Raw genomic sequence first — 24,034 nt, forward strand, 5'->3', positions numbered from 1 at the left:
TGCATATCAGCCCCGTATGCTCTCATATGGTGGGCATCTGCATACATAGTACTCCTCACTCTCCACCCCACCTCCATATACTTTGCATGCCATCCCGGTCTCTATTGATCCATGCTACCCACCCAACCTGTCACGTGCACATCTAACCCTATGTGCATGTGGACAAGCTACACCAGTTCTAGGGTTTAGGACAGCCTAGGAAGCGTTCTGCTGTGCGCAGGCCATGCATGTCCAGGCACTTAAGAGTACCTGTATACCCTCTAATTGCACAACCATTAGTACCCAGCATTTGCATTTGACAAGTCGGGGAATCCAATTTTCCATGGCATTTTGGGGTAGTTCAGTTGCAGGTATTTATTTATTTTATTATTCATTTATGCCAGTTTCGAGGGTAGTGGGGCTGTAGGGGAGCTTGCTCGACCAAGCATGAGATTCCTATATAAGGAGAGGTGGGGCGCCCAGTTTCCAACAAAAGAGGCAGCAAAAGTTCACCAGACGTGCAGTGCTTCTCCTCAGGAGACTGGCAGACAACCCAACGTTTTCAGCCATCAGACCTCTGGCGTTTTGGCAACATCCAGATCAGTCAGTGTTTTCCAGATCCCTAGCGCTTTTAGTCTCTGGCAGTCCGGCGCCTCAGCAGATCAGGTATAAGGTGCAGCGGAATGAATGTTGAACTTTGCTCAAGATGAGTGCTCCGAATTGTGCTCAAGGTTCCTTTTTTCTTAGGGAAGGGAGAGCCTTCCGTGCTTTAGTGAGAGAGTGCAAGTGATCACAAATAAAGTGAATAGACAGTGTGTGAAGGTGCTGAGACTGAGAGATAGAGGGAGAAGAGAATACGACACCAGAGATGCTGTCAAACCCTTTTCCAAGGGCCCCACTCTCAATGGCGAGAGGGGTCTAATATTGATTGCACAATCTGGTACAATGGCTGATGCAATGAGTCTAAATGCTTGCTATGTCGAGGTCGACGGTGTGGACGACGAGGGCGAGTCCAATGCTGAAAACTGAATGCTTGAAACGTTGAATTGCTGCTGTTGCAAAAACGCTGACTTGCTGGTACAAAAACGCTGTTTCTGCTGCCTTTTGACTTGCTGAATTTGCTGGTCCTCCTAGCCAAAAACGCCAGAGTGTATGGCTGGAAAACGCTGATACCTGCAGGGTTTAAAAACGCTGAAGTGGCTGCAACAAAACACTGACCTGATGTTCCTAAAAATGCTGATTATACTGCTCTTCTAAGGGCTGGTTTGAGGCCTGCAAAACGCTGGATCTGAGGCTGAATTACTGCTGCAGAATCGCCAAGGGCAAGGGTTGAAAAACGCTGGAATTGGTTGCTGAAAATGCCAGGCTATTGGGGGGGGGGGTGTTTGTTCTTGTTGAGAAGGTTCTCTAGAGGGTCTGGTGCAGTGGGTGCTTGTTGCTCTCCTTCTTCTGCCAGAAAGTGCTAGCTCTGGTTTACTTATATATTTCATTAGCAAAATTTCCCTACCTAGTTCCCAACAAAAGTAACTTAATAAATAAGTGAAAATTGTGAAAAATAGGGAAAATAGGTTTAATGCATTGGAAAATTTCCTGATGGATTCTGATGGGAATGCTGATGATCATGCTGTGTGCAACCGGAGGATATGCATCTACTCTACGCGACTGGTCATGCACTGTCTGCGAATAGACTCACAAAAGTGCCAGATCACTTCCTATTCTTGACTGACTTGACTGAATTGAACCCTGGTCATGGTGTAGCTTGTCCACGAACACATAGGATTGGATGTGTCACGTGACATCAGGTTAGCCTTTTCAGTTTTCAGCCTTTAGCCATTGCAGATTGACCCTTTAGCCTCGTAGATCTCACTTCCCGTAGCAGATCCTCTTCGTCTCATTCAGATCAGCTAGCGTTTTCAGATTCAGCTCGCAGTTTTCAGATTTCAGCATCAGCGTTTTCAGCGCATCGTCATTGAGTCATCGCCGCCACTGTCCTCTCCGACACGGAGTCAAGATTCAACAACAGATTAGTGCTTCCAGAATTCAGCCAGATCAGCCCTTGCGTTTTCAGTTTTCAGCGCGTCTTCGTCTTCGCCATCATAGGCGTCAACATCGGCGGCAAGTTGACAGCATTTAGACCTTTGTACCAGATTTGTGCAATAGAGAGGGGGGCCCTTGAAGGGGGGTTTGGAACCCCATCTGGTGTGGTATCTTCTCTCTCTCTCTCTCTCTCTCTCTCTCTCTCTCTCTCTCTCTCTCTCTCTCTCTCTTACTCTCAGCACTTTCAATCACAGTAACATTCACTTTGTTTTGGTCATTGCACTCTCCCTCTCTCCAAGAACGGCGGAAGGCTCTCCCTCTGTAAGTAAAAGGAACCCCTTGAGCAAAGTTCTGAGCACTCATTCTGAGCATTACCATCATTCTTATCCGTTGCACATTACATTGGTATCAGAGCTCTTTGGCATTGTTCGGTATCACTCAAGGAAAGAACCACAAATTTTTTTTTTGCTTGTTGTGGTCGCACGTAACCCACGTCCACTTGGGCGTGTCGATTACTAATGGTGTTTTTGAAGAGTGGCAGATAATCGAAGAAAGAAGGGCTTGTTTAGCCTCCCCTTGTTCCTCTTTTCACTCATTGAGAGCGGACCGTGCACTTAGCGGCCAACCATTCGATGTGAGGTGGGAAAAAGAAACTTTGGTGTGAGTGTAAGGCCGCCAAGGGGTGTGCCCGCAGGGAAGAGAAAAGCCTTCTCTAATACCAATTGCAAGAACCCAAGTATCCAAGATCTCAGAGCTTGGGTAAGAGAAAAGCCTTCTCAAACACCAATTGCAAGAACCCAAGTATCCAAGATCTTAGTGTATGATCATCATTCGAAGCGGAATGGATACTGTGCATGAAGGTGATGAGAGTAGAGTTGGAGAAGAATAAGTTTCTACATTAGGAGGATTGTTCCCCGATCCTCCCCCATCCCCATCTACGCCACGGGTTGCACGAAATCCTCTTGAGGATTTGGTCAAGTAGATGATGGACGTGATGCTACAACGAGAGACCAACGCGCCGCTATGAATTGCGACCGCGAAGCTCAATGCATAGCGGCCGAAGAAAGAAAGGCGACTATGGAGCTTGAGCGCGAGCAAGTGTGCGAAGCTCAACGAATAGCGGTTGAAGAAAGAAAGGCGACTATGGAGCTTCAGCGCGAGCAAGCGCTCGAAGCTCAATGAATAGCGGCCGAAGAAAAGCGAGCGACTATGAGGTAGAGCGTGAGGCGCAGAGAGACCAACGCATGCAAGAGTCGGTCCTACAGGTACTCACCTTGAAGTCCGAGCCACTCAAGGGCGTTGTCGATTCATCAGGTAGTACAGATAGAGATGTAGATTCCAACAACTATGAGTTAGAGCGTGAGGCGCAGAGAGACCAACGCATGCAAGAGTCGGTCCTACAGGTACTCACCTTGAAGTCCGAGCCACTCAAGGGCGTTGTCGATTCATCAGTTAGCACAGATAGAGATGTAGATTCCAACAACCCAGTCAGTTAGAACTTGACGTTCAATAAGTATGACGGTAAGATGGATGCTAATGTTGTTCATTCTTTGTTGCATCAATTTAATGCTTACTTTGCGACAACTAAGAAAACATGCAATAGCAAAGTTCTGACGGCAGCCATGTATCTTGCCGGTGATGCCATTAATTGATATGAAGCGTGGCAAGCAGCACAATTGGCCGTGCACCTAGAGGAAGCCGAGGAAGGCGTGTCTCTTTCTTTCAATTGGGACGACTTTCAAGACAAGCTAAAGGCGCGTTTCATGCCGCCACAATACCTAGCTCGGTTAAAAGAAGATTGGCGTAACCTTAAGCAAAATGGTACACCAGTTATGTCTTTTTCTAACGGTGTTTTGCAGCTCGGCACCCAATTACGCAAATTGGATGCAGAACGCAAAGAGGCCTTCCTTTTCGGGTTGGACGGTATATCAAGTTCGATGTCGAAGTCCTCGACCCAATAGATCTCAACAATGCGGTAGCAATTACTCTCGCACAGGAGATGAAGCACAACAAAGGTAAGCCTAAGGAGAACAAGTCTTCTGATAGTACCTCTCAGAATCCTCAGAACCCACAAAATGGTAAGACCAATGGTAAGAATGGCAATTCTTCTAACCAATCTTTCTCTAATCCTACGGAAAAGAACTCTAAATGAATTTAAGGGTAGAGCAAAAACCACTTCTAAACCTAAGCTAATCCTAGATGGAAAAGTTGCACAAGGAATTATAGGAGGATATATAATACCTGAAGAACTAATCACTTATGTGAAGGAAGGTGGATGTTTTCAGTGTCATGTTAAGGGTCATATGAAAAGAGCATGTCCTAAGTCTGCTAGCACCACCTAGAGAACATCCACCTTCCTTCACTTATGTGAAGGAAGGTGGATGTTTTCAGTGTCATGTTAAGGGTCATATGAAAAGAGCATGTCCTAAGTCTGCTAGCACCACCTAGAGAACCTAAAGCACCCACAACTACCACAAGCATTTTAGTGAACCACAATGATTCTCCACATGTCTCTGACATACACATTGATGAATCTCTCTCTAAATGTTATGGTCATGTGAAGGGTCAGCGTCTTGTGATCTTGTTTGATTCATGCAGTATGCATGATGTGGTTAGTGACTCTCTTGTAGAAAGGGCCCACTTGGAGGTTAGCCTAACAACTGCTTTAGAGGTGTTTGGCTTCGCTCCCGTTATGAACCACAAGAGTGCCTTGATGTGTTGGTCACTGTTAAACAAGCTTCCTTCAGTAGAAAATTTGTTGTGTCTCCTCTCTCAAGATGTGATATGATTTTGGGCATTCGATGGTTTCGTGAACATAATCCTCTCATTGATTGGGCAGAAAATACGCTCACTCCAAATGCCAAAAGTGACTCTCCCATCATCATTCGTGGTGAGAAGGGTCTTCATTCTTTACCTCTCATTTCTCGTGTAAAGGAAGCGTGACTTACGACGAGGAGGACAAGCAAAATTTATATATGCCTCTCCAGTCACTCAGGACGTCAAGGCTCCAGAATGGTATTCAGGTTTGTTTACCACGTATTAGCATGTCTTTTTGCAAGATGATCTTCCACACCATCTCCCTCCCCAGCGGCCGAAGGACCATCGCATAGAACTCACGGAGGGGGCACAACTAGTCAGTAAGGTTTCCTATCGTTTGAACTAGTCTCAAGAAGAAGAGTTAGAGTGGCAACTCATGGAGTTGGTGGCAACTCATGGAGTTGGTGGCCAAAGGATTCATACGTCCTAGTGTAAGTCCTTTTGCAGCTCCTATTTTGTTTGTCCGTAAGAAGGATGGTTCGTCTCGTTTGTGTGTCGATTACAGGGCTTTGAAAAAGATGACCGTCAAGAACAAGTTTCCGATGCCTCGCATTGAGTATATTCTCAATACGCTCAATGGAGCGAAGGTTTTCAGAAAAGTCAATCTCAGAAGTTGATACCATTAGGTAAGGGTATTCAAAGGCGATATCTACAAGACCGCCTTTCGCACAGAGCGAGGGCAATAGAAGTATGTGGTTATGTCTTTTGGGTTCACAGGTGCCGTGGGAACATTCAACCGTTTCATGGTAGGCCGTTTTGGTGATATGATTCGTGTGTCTGTTTATCTTTGTTGACGACATTCTTATATTCTCTATATCGTGGGAACAACATGAAAAGGATGTAGAAAAGGTTTTAGCCCGTTTTGATGAGTGTCAGCTGTATATTGCAGCTAAGAAGTTTGATTTTTTTTCTAACTGAAGTTACTTATCTCGGTTATACGATTTTTGCTGAAGGTGTCAAGCTTGATTCCGCAAAGGTAGAACAGGTTCGTAATTGGGATTTACCCAAAACTGCATATATGTGCGTTCTTTTCTTGGTTTATGTCAAGCATATAGTCGCACATAGAGAATTTTGCATGCATTACTGCACCCATGACAAATGTTTTGAAAGCGGTGAAAACTCGCCATCAGTGCATTGTTTTGTCCGAGACAACCGTTGAGGATTTCGAAGCTCTCATAGTTGCGGTGACAGAAGCACCGTGTCTCATCGTTGTCTCTTGGAACGACCCCTTTGAGGTATGGACAGATTCGAGCAATGTTGCCATAGGAGCTGTGCCTTAACAACATGGCCATCTAGTTGCATTTCTCAATCGGAAGTTAAATAGTGTCAAAAAGAACCATACAGTTTATGACAAAGAACTTCTGTCTGTTACTCACTCTCTCAAGCATCGGAAGCATATCTATGTATGGTAGAAAGTTCACAGTCCGCACAGAGCATCAAGCCCTCAAGTGGCTCCAATCTATGCCTAGTGCAAATTGAAGTGATTGCCAAGCACAATGGCCACAATTTTTTGAGCAATTTGGTGGTTTGATTGAGTATGTGCCTGGAAAAGCTAACCTTGTTGCAGATACGGTAAGTAGCAAAGGACAGATCTTGGCTCTTGAGTCAAGATCCACAGTTTCTATTCAGGGTGTCTCTTTTGACAGCATGAAGAATAAGTATGTAGATTTCGAGTTTGGTAAGCAATGGTTGCAGGCTCTTGCTTCCCAAGGACCCAATAACCATCTCATTCGTGAAGGTTTGTTGTATTTTTGTCACCGTCTATGTGTGTTACTCTCTGTCAAGATAACCATATTCCACGATTCTCATGACTCTCTCACCGGTGGGCATAGGGGAATGAACACCACTTTGTAAAAAATAGAAAGATTCTTTTATTGGCCTAAAATCCGAAAAGATGTGTTTAATTATGTCATAGTGCATCCTTTGTCAAAAGGTAAAAGCCCCTACGGGTAGGCAGCAAGGTCTCTTGATGCCGTTGCCTATTCCCGAAGGACCTTTTTAAGATATCTCTATGGATTTTGTGACTAATCTTCCACCTAGTTTGTATGCAAGGAACACACAATGCTTAACAATCGTTGATCGTTTCAGCAAATTTTGCATGTTAATTCCTTGTAAGGCCACAGTCACTGCATAAGATATAGCATGGTTGTTCATTAAGCATTGATAGCCCCTTTGTGGTTTGCCAAAGTCAATTGTTTCAGATAGGAATGATAAGTTCACGTCAAATTTTTGGCGAGCTCTCTTTGAAAATTTTGGCACGAAGTTGAATTTTTCTTTTGCTTTTCATCCACGGTCAGATGATCAAACAAAAATCTACAATCAATTGGCCTTTGATGTTCCAAAATCTTATGTGCATGATCAATAGTCGCAATGGAAGCTCTATCTCCCGTTAGTCCAAGCAATTTTGAATGACTCTTATTCCTCTGCCATTGGTAGAACTCTGTATGAGGCAGTGTTTGGCTGTCCGTATCTCCCGTTAGTCCAAGCAATTTTGAATGACTCTTATTCCTCTGCCATTGGTAGAACTCCGTATGAGGTAGCGTTTGGCCGTCCCTTCCAGCCTCTTTTGACTCGTTCGGTTAATCAATTACCTGATGCCAATGTTGAAAGTCAGTCATTGGATGAGATTACCGAGGCTAAGCAAGGCTCAAGAGTCTTATTGAAGACAGGCTAATAAATATCGTCAGGATGTTACTATCAAGGAAAGTGATTGGGTCTATTTGAGAATTATGAAGCAATATCTTAAGTAAGTTGGGAAGAAGTGTCCTAAGTTGTCTTTCAGAATGTATGGTCCATTTCTTGTCATTAAAAAGATCAATGAGGTTTCTATGAAATTGCAGTTGCCTAACTCATGGTCAATGCACAACGTTTTCCATGTTTCTTGATTAAAAGTGTTTCAGGGTACACCTCCACAGGACATTTTTGGAGAAGAAGAACCAAACATCATAGATGAAGCCGAAGTCATGGAATCGGAGCAAGTCTTGTTGCATCGGTTTCGTCATGGCTGAGAGAAACAAGTGCGACAATATTTTTTGAAGTTCAAAGTTCGAGGAACCCATGAAGCCGTGTGGGTAGACGAAGACTTTTTCAAAGATTACTCGGAGTTGTTCGAAGACTACAAGGAAGCCATGCAGCTCAGTACAGTTACCTCACTTTAAAAAGGAGGTGATGTCACGTGCACATCTAACCCTCTATATGCACATGGATGAGCTACACAAGGGGTTTAGTACAGCCTAGGAAGTGTTCTGGCACGTATGTGAGCTTGTGCACAGGCCGTGCATGTCCAGGCACTTAAGAGTAGTTGCATACCCTCTCATTGCACAACCATTAGTACCCATCATTTGCATTTGACAAGTCAGAGAACCCAATTGTCCATGGCATTTTGGGGCAGTTCAATTATCTTATTATTCATTCATGCCAGTTTCTAGGGTTGTGGGGCTGTAGGAGAGCTCGCTCAATCTTGCATGAGATTCCTACATAAGGAGAGATGGGGCACTTAGTTTGCAGCAGAAGTTCACCAGACTTGCAGTGCTTCTTCTCAACAGACCAGCAGAGAACCCAACGTTTTTAGTCATCAGACCTTTGGGGTTTTGGCAACATCCAGTACAGCCAGCGTTTTCCCGTTTTCCATATTCCTAGCATTTTCAATCTCCGGCAGTCCGCCTCAGCAGATAATGTTAGCGTTTTCAGTTTTCAGCCTTTAGCCATTGCAGATTGACCCTTTAGCCTCGCAAATCTCACATCCCGTAGCAGATCCTCTCCGTCTGAGTTAGATCAGGTAGCATTTTTAGATTCAGCCCGCAGTTTTCAGATTTCAGCATCAGAGTTTTCAGCGCATGGTCGTCGCTGTCGTCCTCTCTGACATGGCGTCAAGATTTAGCAGCAGATCAGCGTTTCCAGAATCCAGCCAAATCAGCCCTAGCGTTTTCACTTTTCAGCCCGTCTTTGTCCTCTCCATCATAGTCGTCGACATCGTCCGCAAGTCCATAATGTCTTTTTAAGACACAAGAAAAGGTTGATGAAGCAGAGAAATGGACTGAGGATGCGAAGAAAGGGAAGGCCCAGATGCTCGAGACCACACCTACCTCCACTATTATTAATATGACCATTGAGGAAGAGCAGAAAAGGAAGAATCAGGCTCTACATGTGCGGGTCACACGAGTCAAAGACAAAGAGATTGTAGATGAAGAAGTGAAGGAATTGCTACAATGCATGGGCATCACAAAGCCTACTCACACTAGTGCATGGAGAGTGGGCAAGAAAGGAGTCGATGAGAAGGGAAACGTAAAGGATAGGGCACTTATTCTCCGCTTCCCGAATATAGAAACAAGGAAAGAATTTCTAAAGAAGAGGCCAACTCTTAAGAAAACCAGTATTTTCCTGGGAGATGACCTTACATTGGCACAAGTGGCACACATGCAAGAGTTGATGCCAGAGATCAGGGCAGCAAGAGAAAAGGGAAAAATCGCCTTTTATAGAGGAGGGAAAGTAATGGTTCTGGAAAAGCGCCCAGCATGACGGTGCGAGACCTATGGGGTGACGCTCTGGATAGCGGCGTGGAATTATAATGGATCATATAGGCTAGATGTAGGTGTCTTTGAAGATAGCTTTAGGGACAGAGACATAGTTTTCTACTCAGAGACACACCAGATACCGGGATAGCGTATGCCACATGTGAAGGGTTATTTATGGGAAACAGCTGGTCGACCAGACAAGAGATCTCTACAGGGTAGCTGGGGGTCAGGAGGAGTAGCAGTCTTATTTAAAGAGGAGCTGAAACCACTACTACAGATTATCAAGAAAGATGAGCAAGCAAGGTATATGTGTGTGAGAATGAGAGCCGAGACAGGTAGATTTCTATATATCGCTATATGTTACTTCCCTCCAAGTACCTCAGTCTACTCCTCACCTAAACGACAGTCCCCTTTCTCCATATTGAATAATGACATATGGGAGTTCTCTAGAGATGAGACATAGTTCTCTTAGGAGACTTTAATGCCAGAACGGCCAACTCTCAAGCAGTATTCTATGATGCTTCTGAGGAAATGCTCAGAGAAGTGGATTGATCACAAAGGGGGCCTACTAGAAACTCACAGGATAAAGAACACACTGAATATGGGAGACATCTCATGGAGATGGCAACCATACATGGTTTGGCCATACTTAATGGTCTAGAGAATTTCCCGTTATCTCGGCGATTCACATGCTTCCCCCACAGGCATGGGACCAGTACAGTGGGAGTTCTCTAGAGATGGAGACATAGGTATCTTAAGAGACTTTAATCCCAGAACGGCCAACTCTCAAGCACTATTCTATGATACTTATGAGGAAATGCTCAGAGAAGTGGATTTATCACAGAGGGGGCTTACTAGAAACTCACAGGATAGAGAACACACTGAATATGGGAGACATCTCATGGAGATGGCAACTATACATGGTTTGGCCATACTTAATGGTCTAGAGAATTTCCCTTTATCTGGGGGATTTACATGCTTCACGCACAGGCATGGGGATAGTACAATGGATTATGTCATGACTTCACCAAGCTTGATTTCTATGTCCTATGATACCCGAGAACTACCGCACCATTATGGTAGGTCACCCTATGACCCGACTGTACGCATCCATTCTTGAACAAAAATTGAGTAGATGGGCAGAGAATGAGGGCATAACAGCAACAGGACAAGCTGGATTCAGAAGGGGTTATTCCACTTTAGATCATATTCTTACGCTCAGAGCCATTATTGAGGAAGGAAGAGCAAATGGGAGAAGGATGTATTGTTGCTTTGTGGATTTTCGAAAAGCTTTTGATACAGTACCAAGGACCAGATTGATGCGCAGTATGCAAGAGTTGGGGGTCCCCAAAGAGATTATTTGGGGGATCATGGCCTTATACGGGTCAGTAACTGGTTATGTACGTACTCAAGAAGGGGATTCCGACATTGTTCATTCCACCGTTGGAGTAAAGCAGGGATGCCCACTGTCCCCTACTTTATTTGGTATCTACATAGATGAGGTATCAGATTACATTGATAGAGAGGGTGACAGAGAGGCTCAACTTGCAGGGTCATGGATCCCTTTGTTGTTGTATGCAGATGATATTGTATTGATAGCAGAATCACCAGATGGAATGCAAAGGCAGCTAGATGCATTACATAAATTCGCAGAGGACAGTGGCCCGTGGGTAAACTTGGGTAAAACCAAAGTTATGGTGTTTAACACCACACCGCAGTGGGTCAGGAGATCGGCACCTACATTTGCATATGGCCAGGATATAGTAGAGTACACAGATGCTTACACATACCTTTGGGTGGTATTTGCAGGACCGAAGTTTACTCTTAAGGAAGCAGCGGATGCTAGATTATCCAGAGGCTCTACAGCCTTGGGAGGGTTGGAGAGGATGTGTTCACAAGTGCAGTTTCAAGAACCATGAACAAAACTTTGGCTCTTGAATACTGTGGTGGCTTCGGCTATGCTTTATGGGGTCCAGATTTGGGGACCATCTGTGGATCAAGATAATTGGAAGTCAATGGAGAGACCTTTGGTATCTATGATTTCCCGAATGATTAGAGCCAAGGCCTCCGTATTACACGCGATTACGCGAGCGGAACTAGCGACCCCTTCGATGAAAATTGAAGCTCTTACCCGATTAGTGTCCTTTATACATGGTTTGTGGGATACAAATAATTGCCGATATACTAGACTGGCCCTCGAATCCTCTCAACAATTAGCAATGAAAGGGGATACATCATGCTGGTATGCGCAACTGTCCTCGTGGTTTCGGAGACACGGGTTCAGTATGGAAAGATTACCCCCCTTCCAATACTCTCTTGAGGCTCCATCACTGGCAATTATACGAACGGAGATTAATAAAATCAATTGTCAGGATCTTATACAGTTGGATACTAAGAGGACATGGGTAGACCCTACACAAGAATTGGGCAGGAAGATGGCCGACTACAAAGAAAACTTCCTACAGCTATCTGAAGATGGATTTGTGATTCGACCGAGCTACATGGATACCCACCTGTCTCATGGTTTGAGATGTGCTATTGGTCAAATTCGTACATCCTCATACCAGTTGGAAATTGAATTTGGCAGATTGAGGGGATCCCACCTGAGAGCAGAATTTGCAAGTTATGCGGAATAGAGCCGGAGACAGAATTACACTACATATGCCACTGCATCGTATACTATGAGATACGTGGGCGCTTCCATTGCGTTTTTGAAGAAGGCTTTGGACCTCTTGATAGAGTTATGCAATATCAAGGTCAAAGATGCTTAGGCTTGTACCTATTGGAACTACATCGGCACAGGGATAATCTAATGAGAAGACAAAGAGCACTACAGCCTCAGAGGCAGATCACAGAATGCTTCGGATCGAGAGGAGGAGTGGAAGGAGAAGCAAGAGGCGAGCAGCGAGCACAAAGGAGTACCCACAGTCATACCAAAGGCACCCTCGTTGACAGGGCGATTGAGCTTAGGAAATCGAGACGAACACCACCGAGATGCAGAAGCACACTTCACCGAAGCACACTTCACCGGAGGAGACTATAACAAAGGATTAGAAGCATTCTAGCCAGACACCCAGAATGCTCCTAAGAAGTTTATTTAATACTTTGTATTTAGTTTTTCACATTTATTTTCACACTTCCACACTTTGCACACTTAGTACTTAAGTACTAAGGTACCCAGACATTGTAAAAGATTCACTGCTTTTGTATGAGTTTGGTCTCATAGGTCTATCTGGCCTTTTGAAGACGTTAATATAACATTTCAGTTCATTTTCATTTCTCTCTCTCTCTCTCTCTCTCTCTCTCTCTCTCTCTCTCTCTCTCTCTCTCTCTCTCTGTCTCAGCACTTTTAGTCACAATAAGATACACACTGTTTTGGTCATTGTACTCACTCTCTCTCTAAGAACATCGGAAGGCTCTCCCTTTCGTAAGTAAAAGGAACCACTTGAGCAAAGTTCTAAGAACTCATCCTGAGCATTACCATTATTCTTATCCGCTACACATTACACAACCTCAATCTCTAGACATTGAAATGAGACCCTGAGCTGTCCAATCATCACTCTAGCACTATGTTGTATATTTGTGCCCCCTCTAGAGTTGACATGAAGTGCTCTCTTTAATACACCATATTGATGGAAGAGGTTCTTTGGGTGCAATCCATGTCTTTGGTATGTCCAACTGAGAGAGAAAAAAAGAAAGGCTACGTTGATGTTTCAAAGAGACCAATGTACGACTCTTTCTTCTCACCCTGGCCGATTTCCTGTTGGGTTTACCAACAATATGTCATTTAAAAGATATTTTTGGGAGAGGGTGTGAAGACACGATGTCTCTAGCTATGGTAAGGGTCAGGCACACAAATTCAAACAGCCATAAGAGAAGCAGCAAAATGATTCTCCTACTAGGTTTGATTGAGAGAATCAGAATAAGTACTAAGATAGGTTGTCAAAACTGCATATATTGTCAATCCAAAACCCAAAACAACCCAAATTTGTTTTCCCTTGTTGTAGATAAGCAGCCAACAGATTTTGTTTGCACCTTCCTTGATGTGTGCGTCTCTATTCTAATGGAGGATTTCATAAAAGTTTTTGTAAAAGGCCAAAGAACAGCCAATGAAATAAAACATATTGTTCTTGTAGGCATCATGCATACAAAGCAAAAATGCAAACCATAGTTGCTATGTGGGGATTAAATCCTCAAAGTAGCTATGAATAAGGTTGTAGGAAACAAATGCATCCGGTCAAATAGTAGCTGTATCCAGCCCCAAAGAGTAACTGTACAAAGTCACACATTAATTAAGAACAAGATACCTCTTAATCTGGGCTCGATCAAGTCGGAGCAGGTCAGTCCTCAAACTATAATCACCGTGAATTTACTGGAGGCAAACTGAGGGGTATCTCTGAAATAGATCATGCATCATTGAGTGCGCCCTACTACTGAACCTGAACGGGTCCTTGGGGATATTGCTGTTCCTTCATGCAGTTCTGATAGAGACTGTTAGAGATGTTGTTCCTCTTGCTGTGCTCATGCCATGGTATGAGGAAAGTTCCCCTCCCTTGGATTGCAGAAAAATTCAATTATGTATGTCAGTAGATCTTAGAGACTTTCAAATACTAAGAAACAGTCTTGGTCATTTGACATATATATTTTATGGACATTTTTGGGATCACACCTCTGTGGTGATCAGCTTTGTTCAGTTATCTTTAGTCTGTGCACTTGTGACTTTTATTTTACTTGTACATTTTTCCTTGTAAAAAAGGGTAGATCACGCATCACCTGGAAGTTGTGGAGGATGTACCACCCTTAAGTGGCTCGTAGTAGTTAGTAACTGCTGTTGACTTTTAGGTAGTATTTAGCTGTGGTTGGTGCTGGAGTACCCAGATCAGGAATGCTTCAGCTCTTGAGTGTGCAACAAGGGCCAGAGTGAGCAGACAGAATCTCCCATCAGGATCCAGATCTCACCATCAGAGACACAGACTGTTTTAATCCTCAGCCGGACACCAAAAGATGTTGAAAGAGGATTGCTAATATCTCGTTAGGATAAGAAATAAGAGCAGCCATTTCATTTTGTCAATGTATACCATAGTGCATTCGCATTCAAGGATATCCTTGGAATACACGTAGCTACTAGCTGAGCATTGAGCGTGCTCTTTTGATTGGATGCATGAGCAGGAGGCATGATTGGATCACAATAATTCTGTGTTTTTTACAATCATTTCATCCATTAGACGCGGGGTCGTGGACACAAGTTTTCAATTTAGTTGTACACCTTTGCTATACGATGAAGGAGTAACTTTTGCTTATGCTTAGATGGTAGTTCTACTTGATTGAAACACTTTGGTTGGCATCTGCGATGCTTGCTCTTGAGCCACTTTTTGGTTGTGTTGGCTGGTGTTTCCATGAAATTATGTGCTATTAATTGCTACCTTCAATCTTGCAATCAGTATGCGCTGCAGCCACATGTTTAGTGCTTTTTGGTGACTTAAGGAAATCGCAGCAGCAGGGTGATTGTAGAATTGCTTGATACCTGCTATGTTTCTATACAGCTATATGCGTGATTTACTTCTGAATCCCCCAACAGCAAAAATTGCAAGCGCAATCCAAGGTACACATTGCAAGAATTTTAGATACTACTAACATGTCCAAGACAGCAGTACTAAGAACACTTAATTTCTTCAGTTTCTTGCAAGTTGATGCTACAAGTGACATCTGCAATTCCGGATTTCACCTGTGTTTCAGCAGCGAAGGTAAGGCCATATTAAATGTGGCATTTTGAGCAATTGCCTACTTCATTGCTAATCATATCCAAGGTTCTAATCATCACTCTTTACTACAGCTTGTGAAGCTCATCAGCAGCAAAGAGGCCAATTATCTTGAGTTCTCTCGTGTTCGCCGTCTGGCAGAGGATGTTATTTTGATGCATAAAGATGAACAAATGCATCCTATATTGCAGAATCTACTAGTGCCAGCCTCATCATCCACTGGTCTTGAAATGGATTGCCAAGTTCTAGTAATCTCTCTCTTCTGCCAATCTAATAAAGTAGTTATCTTTTTTTTTGATCGAATCTTCTCAGTCATGGTTCCTGAATTGATTATGCGATAGTAGAATCGGAAGATTATGTAGTCGGGATGTGTTGTTGTCATTTTTCAGGGTTACTATGTCTATTCAATGAACACTCTTAACTTGGATGTGAATTGAAGATGCAATAGGTTTGTGGTAGGATGGATTATTCAAATGGTTTGGTTGACACATTTTGGCATCACTATTTTCCTTCACCTGAGTGGATTTTGAGTATGCTTCTGGTAGAAAATTTGGCTGATCTGCATCTGCCCAACAACGCAGAGGGAAGGTGGGATATATACTGCTATGGATGGCTTTATCACTTCCGTTTTAGTGATTTTGACACCATCTTTGATCGACTGCAGAATAGCCAGATGATATGGGGATAAACTCTTAAGCACTGTTACTTGATGCACAAACCAAGTTGTGTGTGACTTGGGTTTTATGTGTTGACGGAGTGCCATAACCCACCTTCCGTTGAGCAGAGAGTCATTGAGGTGACCCTCGAGGCAGTAAAGAGCTGCTTCTATTGGCCTCAACTCCTGTGAATCCTGGACGTGTTTGCGGGGGCTTTTATGATATGTCAATATATGAAGTATGGCAGGTAGAAGGCAGATGGACTTCTATAACCTTAATGATTTCAAACGATTGTGGGAGAGTATTGCCATCGTTTTCATCTCCGACCTCCTGAAGGCTGAGTGGCATGATGGCATTTGGACTATTGTGGATAGGTTTAGCACTTTTCGGTCAGACATTCCCAACTTAGTGGCTCTGGAATTGTCCAATTGCCATGTCTCTGACCACAAATCTGGTGTTTTCCATTGATGCAGTTAACCTACAACAATATGGAACACCCATCTATTGGGAGACACCTTTTGAGACGTTTGTCTGTCCTGCGCATTTAGGGGAAGATCTTTCAGGAAGATTACTTGGTTGAGGATCTTGCTACGCTTTTGCCAACTTCTGAATTATGAGAAGGCTGGACTTAGAAAGAGGATGGGAAAGGAGAGGCTTGACCCAACGCTTAGTATGCGCTACTATGGACTTTTTCAGAATGGAGAGGCTTGACCCAACGCTTAGTATGCGATACTATGGGCCTTTCCAAATCAATGATCTATCTGTTAGATTGAAATTGGCAGATGATTGTAAGATACAATGCATTTCATGTGAGACTTCTATGACCTTTCAAGGGACAAGTGCTAGAGGATATGTCGCTAGAGAAGCAGCTAGAGGTAGAAGAGAGAGGAAATCCTTCAACCTGAGGAGATCTTGGCACACAAGTAATGGAACGTGAAGGGAAAGTTGGTCTGGAGGTACTTGGTTAGGTTTAGCTATTACCCTGCGCTTGATGGCAAGTGGATGTAGGATGCGGACTTGGCATATCTCCGTAGTTATAGCATTATCTTGAGTCTTTTGATTCGTAGTGACCTCTGCAAGAGTTCATGCCAATTCAATGGTTGAGTCCTGTTGTAGTGGGTGGTGCATAGAGCAAAGCTAGTCACTCTCTTGTCAGCACATGAACTAGGATTGTGAATAGAGGTAATCGTTTATGTCTTTGACGTGTTTGGGGGTATTGAGTTGACGATACTTTGCTTGGTGGCATATGTACCTATGAAAATGATTGTTGCACCGCAGATGTTTGCTCTTCAAATTGCTATGTTTGATTGATTATGTGTGTGAGTTAGAATGTTTGCAACATTTTATCTTAGTGAACCAGTGTGGTAATGATGATGCTTCTAGAATCTATGTAGATGTTCGTGCGGCCTTGGATGTGATTATTAGATAGCTGTTGCGCAGACCATTGATGCATTTGAAGTCTAGTGCGGACGAAGATGTGAATGTGAATGTGATTCATAGTTACCCGGAACGGGGAATGGCAACTGGCATATAAATGCCATTCCTTGTTAAATATGAAAAACACAACGGGGATTCAAACTATGATGTGATTGATGTTATCCAAAACATGGATCGAAACATACTCGTATGTTTCAATTTCTATACGTATGCAAACGTTTGTTATTTTTTGCGTATGTTTGGGGCAAACATACGTGACTTTTTTAAAAGGTCAAGAAACTCAATGCCAATGTTATAGTCTCAAAAAAATGTTGTGTGCTGGTCTTCTATATTAAATCTTGAGGCTACAAATTGCTATGAGAGTTCTAGGCTGCCCTTTGGATGAACTTATGAAGTTTAAGACTTGCACCTAGAGGGGCTCCTTTTAGACTGGAATTTAGGGTCACGTATGTTACAGATTGTCTCTCCGAAACATACCTATAACATACTTCCGTACTTGTGTGCATGTGCACATGCTTCTCGTATGTTTGAATCTATGATCCGAAATCCAGTATGTCCTAGTGCATGCTTTGTGGTGTGAATGTCATGTGTGCATGGTGTTGTGGTGTGGTATGTACATAATGTGAAATTAAAACAGTCACCTCACTTTTGTGCTTTCCGATATATGGGAGTGGGAGCAAATGCTACAATGTACATAATGTCATCTGTGAAAGCGGTGGTTGTGGTTGCAGTTGTATACATTCCGTTTCAGGGAGTCGAGGCCCTAGATGTGGCACTGCTACATGTATTCTCACATTTGAAGAGGCTTACTTTGGTTTATAAATGTGTGTATGCCAAGCTCATCAAGGTGGCTCACTCGCTTCGCCTAGAAATTTCAATGCGATCGAACAAAGTCCAATAATAATAGCTGGCGTGCGTAACTGTCAATGATGTGATTAGAGGCTTTGACAAGTGAAACAAAGGGGTTCAGCATGAAAATTGAGTTGAAGGAAAATCTTCCACAATTATAGGTATTTATCCTAGCTAGTTTTGGGCTTTATACATCCAAAATGGGTCATTTCTGGGCTAAAAATGGCAAAACAAGGATGTAAACTAGTCAAAATTAACCCTTTTTGGGTCAGAAATGACTCAAAATGCCACATCACTCTTGGTGGGTGACTCTAAGCAAGGGGGGTACTTGTTTCGAACTCAATACAGCACTTAAAGCCTCTTTAAATGGGGGATACACATGGTTCTCCTATGGTGTGCTGATGTAGTCCCTTGCTCCTACTACCCTCTATTCGAGTTGTGAGGGTTCCAATTAGAGTTTGGGTTGTGGGCACTTGGAAATGAATGGTTTTAGGATATGCCTTTTTTTTTTGTGGATGAAGATCAAAGGTGTCTCCCTAGGTATATTCTCTTAGATCATAGTTTTGTGGAGCTAGGGATTGCACTGAAATTGTTGTTTGTTCACCATGGTGAATGGATTTAATTTGTATGTTATGCCACCCCATTCTTTCTTCCTTTTCTAGAGTATAACTTTCTAGTAGTAGTATCTAGTTCTTTTGTACCCAGACATGGTATTAGATTCACCATTTTGTAACAGATTGGTCTCATAGGTCATTTTGGCCTTTTGAAGATGTTAATTAACATTTCATTTCATTTCATTTCTCTCTCTCTCTCTGTGTGTGTGTGTGTGTGTGTGTGTGATCTCCTACTCGCGAGCATCTCCTACGCAAGCAAGTCTCCTACACGAGCAGGGCTCTCTCTCTGCGCGCGAACTGAAGGCTGAAGAGCATAGAAGGGTACCACGTCAGCAAGCTACAGCAGCTGCGAAGATTGCAGGCAGCACTGGACGGCAGTAGTGTCCACAACCCTGTATGTACGGCAGCAGTGTACGGACTGTCAGCAGTGCAGCAGGCGGTGTACAACAGCTGATTAGGGTTCTGACAGTAGCTCGGCGGCCGCAGGGTACAGTACAACGCCAGCAGCAGAACAGGTGCGCTGACAGGTTGTATGCACACACGCTCTCTCTGCAAGCTTCTCTACGCGTAGCAAGTTCCGTCCTACGCGTGCCCCGGCACCCCCTTCATCTACGCGTAGGAAGTCAAATAGCTCCTACGGTAAAGTTTAAAGATTTTTAAACTTTAAGATAAACTTTTAAGTTTGCCCTATTCTTAGTCCCTCACCTTAGTACCCTACCCCACATTTGTGGCTCGGGTTCGATGGATCCGCCTAGCGAAGGGGAAGGGCAGGGTGTAGATAGCTACACCACCCCCAAAAAAACAACAGCTACATTTAAACGGAGAAACAGAGATACTGTACTATCACCAGGATCCTTACGAGTGGGGAAAACCTCCAGGATACATGATGTTACTTCTTCTTTGCTCTTTTTAGGGTTTTGAAATTGCTTTTTTGCTGCTTTTAGGGTCTTGTAATCGTTTATTTTGCTGTTCTTTAGGGTTTCGTGAATGTTTTTTGTTGTTTTTGGGGTTTGCCACCGTTTTTTGCTCTATTTTAGGGTTTCAAATATGTATTCTGCTGTTTTTAAAGGTTTCACAAGCGTTTCTTGTTGTTTTTTAGGGTTTCTTGTAATTTTTTGTTGTTTTTCTCTCTCTCTCTCTCTCTCTCACACACACACACACACACACACACACACACACACACAGTGGAGAAGGTCCAGGTCTTGCTCAAATCAGAGCTAAACTATATGAGGGATGACATCAAGAAGGAAATGCACGCGAGCGCTGAGACCTACAGGAACTCCATGTATGGAGACATGATGAGAGAACTAAGGAGAGAGATCTGGGGGATACAGAATGAGAAGATTCAGATCTTGAAAACGGAATTACGAAACCTAATCAAGGCCGAAGTAACTGTAACAGAATGCGTTATGCAAAAGAAACTTGATGAGGCAGTAGCAAGTTTTGAAGCATGGAGAACAAATATGGAAAAGCACATGGGGAAAAAAGATACAATAATCGAGGAGATAAAAGGAGAACATGCGGCTTGCAACTGTGCAGCTAAGGAGAAGGGAGACGACCAACCTTCGCTGCTGAAGGAGCTCGAGGACATGAAGGATCGGATGAAAGCTCTACGGAAAGGAGATGAACAGAAATCGAAAATGGCATTCTCATGGGCGGAACGTCTTTTTATGACACAAGAAAAGGTTGATGAAGCAGAGAAATGGATTGAGGATGCGAAGAAAGGGAAGGCCCAGATGCTCGAGACCACACCTACCTCCACTATTATTAATATGACCATTGAGGAAGAGCAGAAAAGGAAGAATCAGGCTCTACATGTGAGGGTCACAGGAGTCAAAGACAAAGAGCTTGTAGATAAAGAAGTGAAGGAATTGCTACAATGCATGAGCATCACAAATCCTACTCACACTAGTGCATGGAGAGTGGGCAAGAAAGAAGTCGATGAGAAGGGAAACGTAAAGGATAGGGCACTTATTCTCCGCTTCCCGAATATAGAAACAAGGAAAGAATTTCTAAAGAACAGGACAACTCTTAAGAAAACCAGTATTTTCCTGGGAGATGACCTTACATTGGCACAAGTGGCACACATGCAAGAGTTGATGCCAGAGATCAGGGCAGCAAGAGAAAAGGGGAAAATCGCCTTTTATAGAGGAGGGAAAGTAATGGTTCTGGAAAAGCGCCCAGCATGACGGTGCGAGACCTATGGGGCGACGCTCCGGATAGCGGCGTGGAATTGTAATGGATCATATAGGCTAGATGTAGGTGCCTTTGAAGATAGCTTTAGGGACAGAGACATAGTTTTCTACTCAGAGACACACCAGATACCGGGACAGCGTATGCCACATGTGAAGGGTTATTTATGGGAAACAATTGGCCGACCAGAGAAGAGATCTCTACAGGGTAGCTGGGGTTCAGGAGGAGTAGCAGTCTTATTTAAAGAGAAGCTGAAACCACTACTACAAATTATCAGGAAAGATGAGCAAGCAAGGTATATGTGGGTGAGAATGAGAGCCGAGACAAGTAGATTTCTATATATGGCTATATGCTACTTCCCTCCAAGTACATCAGTCTACTCCTCACCTAAAGGACAATCCCCTTTCTCCATATTGAATAATGACCTATGGGAGTTCTCTAGAGATGGAGACATAGTTATCTTAAGAGACTTTAATGCCAGAACGGCCAACTCTCAAGCACTATTCTATGATACTTCTGAGGAAATGCTCAGAGAAGTGGATTTATCACAGAGGGGGCTTACTAGAAACTCACAGGATAAAGAACACACTGAATATGGGAGACATCTCATGGAGATGGCAACTATACACGGTTTGGCCATACTTAATGGTCTAGAGAATTTCCCTTTATCTGAGGGATTTACATGCTTCCCGCACAGGCATGGGGATAGTACAATGGATTATGTCATGACTTCACCAAGCTTTATTTCTAGTATAGAGGACTTTAAGGTGGGACCCACACCGGTTTGGATTGCAGTGGATCATGCTCTCTTTACTTTATCAATCTCCTTCCAATACAATGCCTCTCAAGTACAAAGGAGGAAAACACACACAAGGTATCCTTTCACGCCAGCGACTGATTGAGTCTATGTGGCAAAGATCTATAATAGGATGTGGGCAACCGAACCAGTATATACTGTAGAGGAGATTACTTCTCAGTTAACAGAGATTCTACATGGAGCAGCACAAGAGGCATACCCACATACTCAACGTGATCAGAAGAGAGGATCTGGGAACGTGCCTCAAAAGAGTTGGTATGACGAGGAATGTAGAGAGACGAGAACACAGGTCTAGAAAGAGCTTACACTAGGGATCATCACATATAAGCAGTCTCGGATTACTCTTAGGCGTATAGTACGTCGCAAGAGAAGGGCATTTTTAGCCAAACTCGAGAAGGATTTTTATGAACTCTTCTTGAGTCAGGACTCACATGAGGCCTGGCGCTTATTTCACGAGCACTCACCGCCTCCGACGATTACTTCTCCTGAGATTTGGGGTCAATATGTAACATCATTTATATGGTATCTGGAGAGCCTCCATTACCAGATCCTTTAGAGCCATGCCCCTACTAGTACTTTCTTTACTACGGAAATGGTGGAAAAAGCCATTGATAAGATGAAGAGAAGAAGAACATATGACCATGATGGTTTAGTAGCGGAACATCTGATCCATGCCAGTGATCTACTTTCAGGAGTCCTTGCTCGTCTGTTTAATCGGGTCATGTGTGAAGGATTACCTGAATCCTTGAAATTATCTACTATCATACCTATTTTCAAGTCAGGGGATCCTATGATACCTGGGAACTACCGTACCATTATGGTAGGTCACCCTTTGACCCGACTGTACGCATCCATTCTTGAACAAAAATTGAGTAGATGGGCAGAGAATGAGGGCATAACAGCAACAGGACAAGCTGGATTCAGAAGGGGTTATTCCACTTTAGATCATATTCTTACGCTTAGAGCCATTATTGAGGAAGGAAGAGCAAATGGGAGAAGGATGTATTGTTGCTTTGTGGATTTTCGGAAAGCTTTTGATACAGTACCAAGGGCCAGATTGATGCGCAGGATGCAAGAGTTGGGGTCCCCAAAGAGATTATTTGGGAGATCATGCCTTATACGGGTCAGTAACTGGTTATGTACGTACTCAAGAAGGGGATTCCGACATTGTTCATTCCACCGTTGGAGTAAAGCAGGGATGCCCACTGTCCCCTACTTTATTTGGTATCTACATAGATGAGGTATCAGATTACATTGATAGAGAGGGTGACAGAGGGGCTCAACTTGCAGGGTCATGGATCCCTTTGTTGTTGTATGTAGATGATATTGTAGTGATGGCACAATCACCAGATGGAATGCAAAGGCAGCTAGATGCATTACATAAATTCGCAGAGGACAGTGGCCCGTGGGTAAACTTGGGTAAAACCAAAGTTATGGTGTTTAACACCACACCGCAGTGGGTCAGGAGATCGGCACCTACATTTGCATATGGCCAGGATATAGTTGAGTACACAGATGCTTACACATACCTTTGGGTGGTATTTGTAGGACCGAAGTTTACTCTTATGAAAGCCGCGGATGCTAGATTATCCAGAGGCTCTGCGGCCTTGGGAGGGTTGGAGAGGATGTGTTCACAAGTGCAGTTTCAGGAACCACGAACAAAACTTTGGCTCTTTGATACTGTGGTGGCTTCGGCTATGCTTTATGGGGTCCAGATTTGGGGACCATCTGTGGATCAAGATAATTGGAAATCAATGGAGAGACCTTTGGTATCTATGATTTCCCGAATGATTAGAGCCAAGGCCTCCGTACCACACGCGATTACCCGAGCGGAACTAGCGACCCCTCCGATGAAAATTGAAGCTCTTACCCGATTAGTGTCCTTTATACATGGTTTGTGGGATACAAATAATTGCCGATATACTAGACTGGCCCTCGAATCCTCTCAACAATTAGCAATGAAAGGGGATACATCATGCTGGTATGCGCAACTGTCCTCGTGCTTTCGGAGACACGGGTTCAGTATGGAAAGATTATCCCCCTTCCAATACTCTCTTGAGGCTCCATCACTGGCAATTACACGAACGAAGATTAATAAAATCAATTGTCAGGATCTTATACAGTTGGATACTAAGAGGACATGGGTAGACCCTACACAAGAATTGGGCACGAAGATGGCCGACTACAAAGAAAACTTCCTACAGCTATCTGAAGATGGATTTGTGATTCGACCGAGCTACATGGATACCCACCTGTCTCATGGTTTGAGATGTGCTATTGGTCAGATTCGTACATCCTCACACCAATTGGAAATTGAATTTGGCAGATTTAGGGGATCCCACCTGAGAGCAGAATTTGCAAG

The 24,034-nt window shown here is 43.6% G+C and overlaps 1 protein-coding gene across 8 annotated transcripts in view; it reads left to right on the forward strand.

The window, feature by feature from the left end:
* The window catches only part of MSH1 (MUTL protein homolog 1), a 212,754-nt gene that overhangs the window by 58,482 nt on the left and 130,238 nt on the right, over positions 1-24,034 (forward strand). For all 8 annotated transcript variants that reach the window (XM_086484589.1, XM_086484566.1, XM_086484534.1 and 5 more), the window contains exons 14-16: positions 14,891-14,949; positions 15,024-15,091; positions 15,181-15,354. In XM_086484589.1, the coding sequence (XP_086340715.1) occupies positions 14,891-14,949; positions 15,024-15,091; positions 15,181-15,354 (301 nt within the window). The remainder of the gene's footprint in view (positions 1-14,890; positions 14,950-15,023; positions 15,092-15,180; positions 15,355-24,034) is intronic.

The sequence above is a fragment of the Adiantum capillus-veneris genome, chromosome 2 (genome assembly GCF_014529385.1).
Source record: "Adiantum capillus-veneris isolate H3 chromosome 2, ASM1452938v2, whole genome shotgun sequence".
In the NCBI taxonomy this organism is placed as follows: Eukaryota; Viridiplantae; Streptophyta; class Polypodiopsida; order Polypodiales; family Pteridaceae; genus Adiantum; species Adiantum capillus-veneris.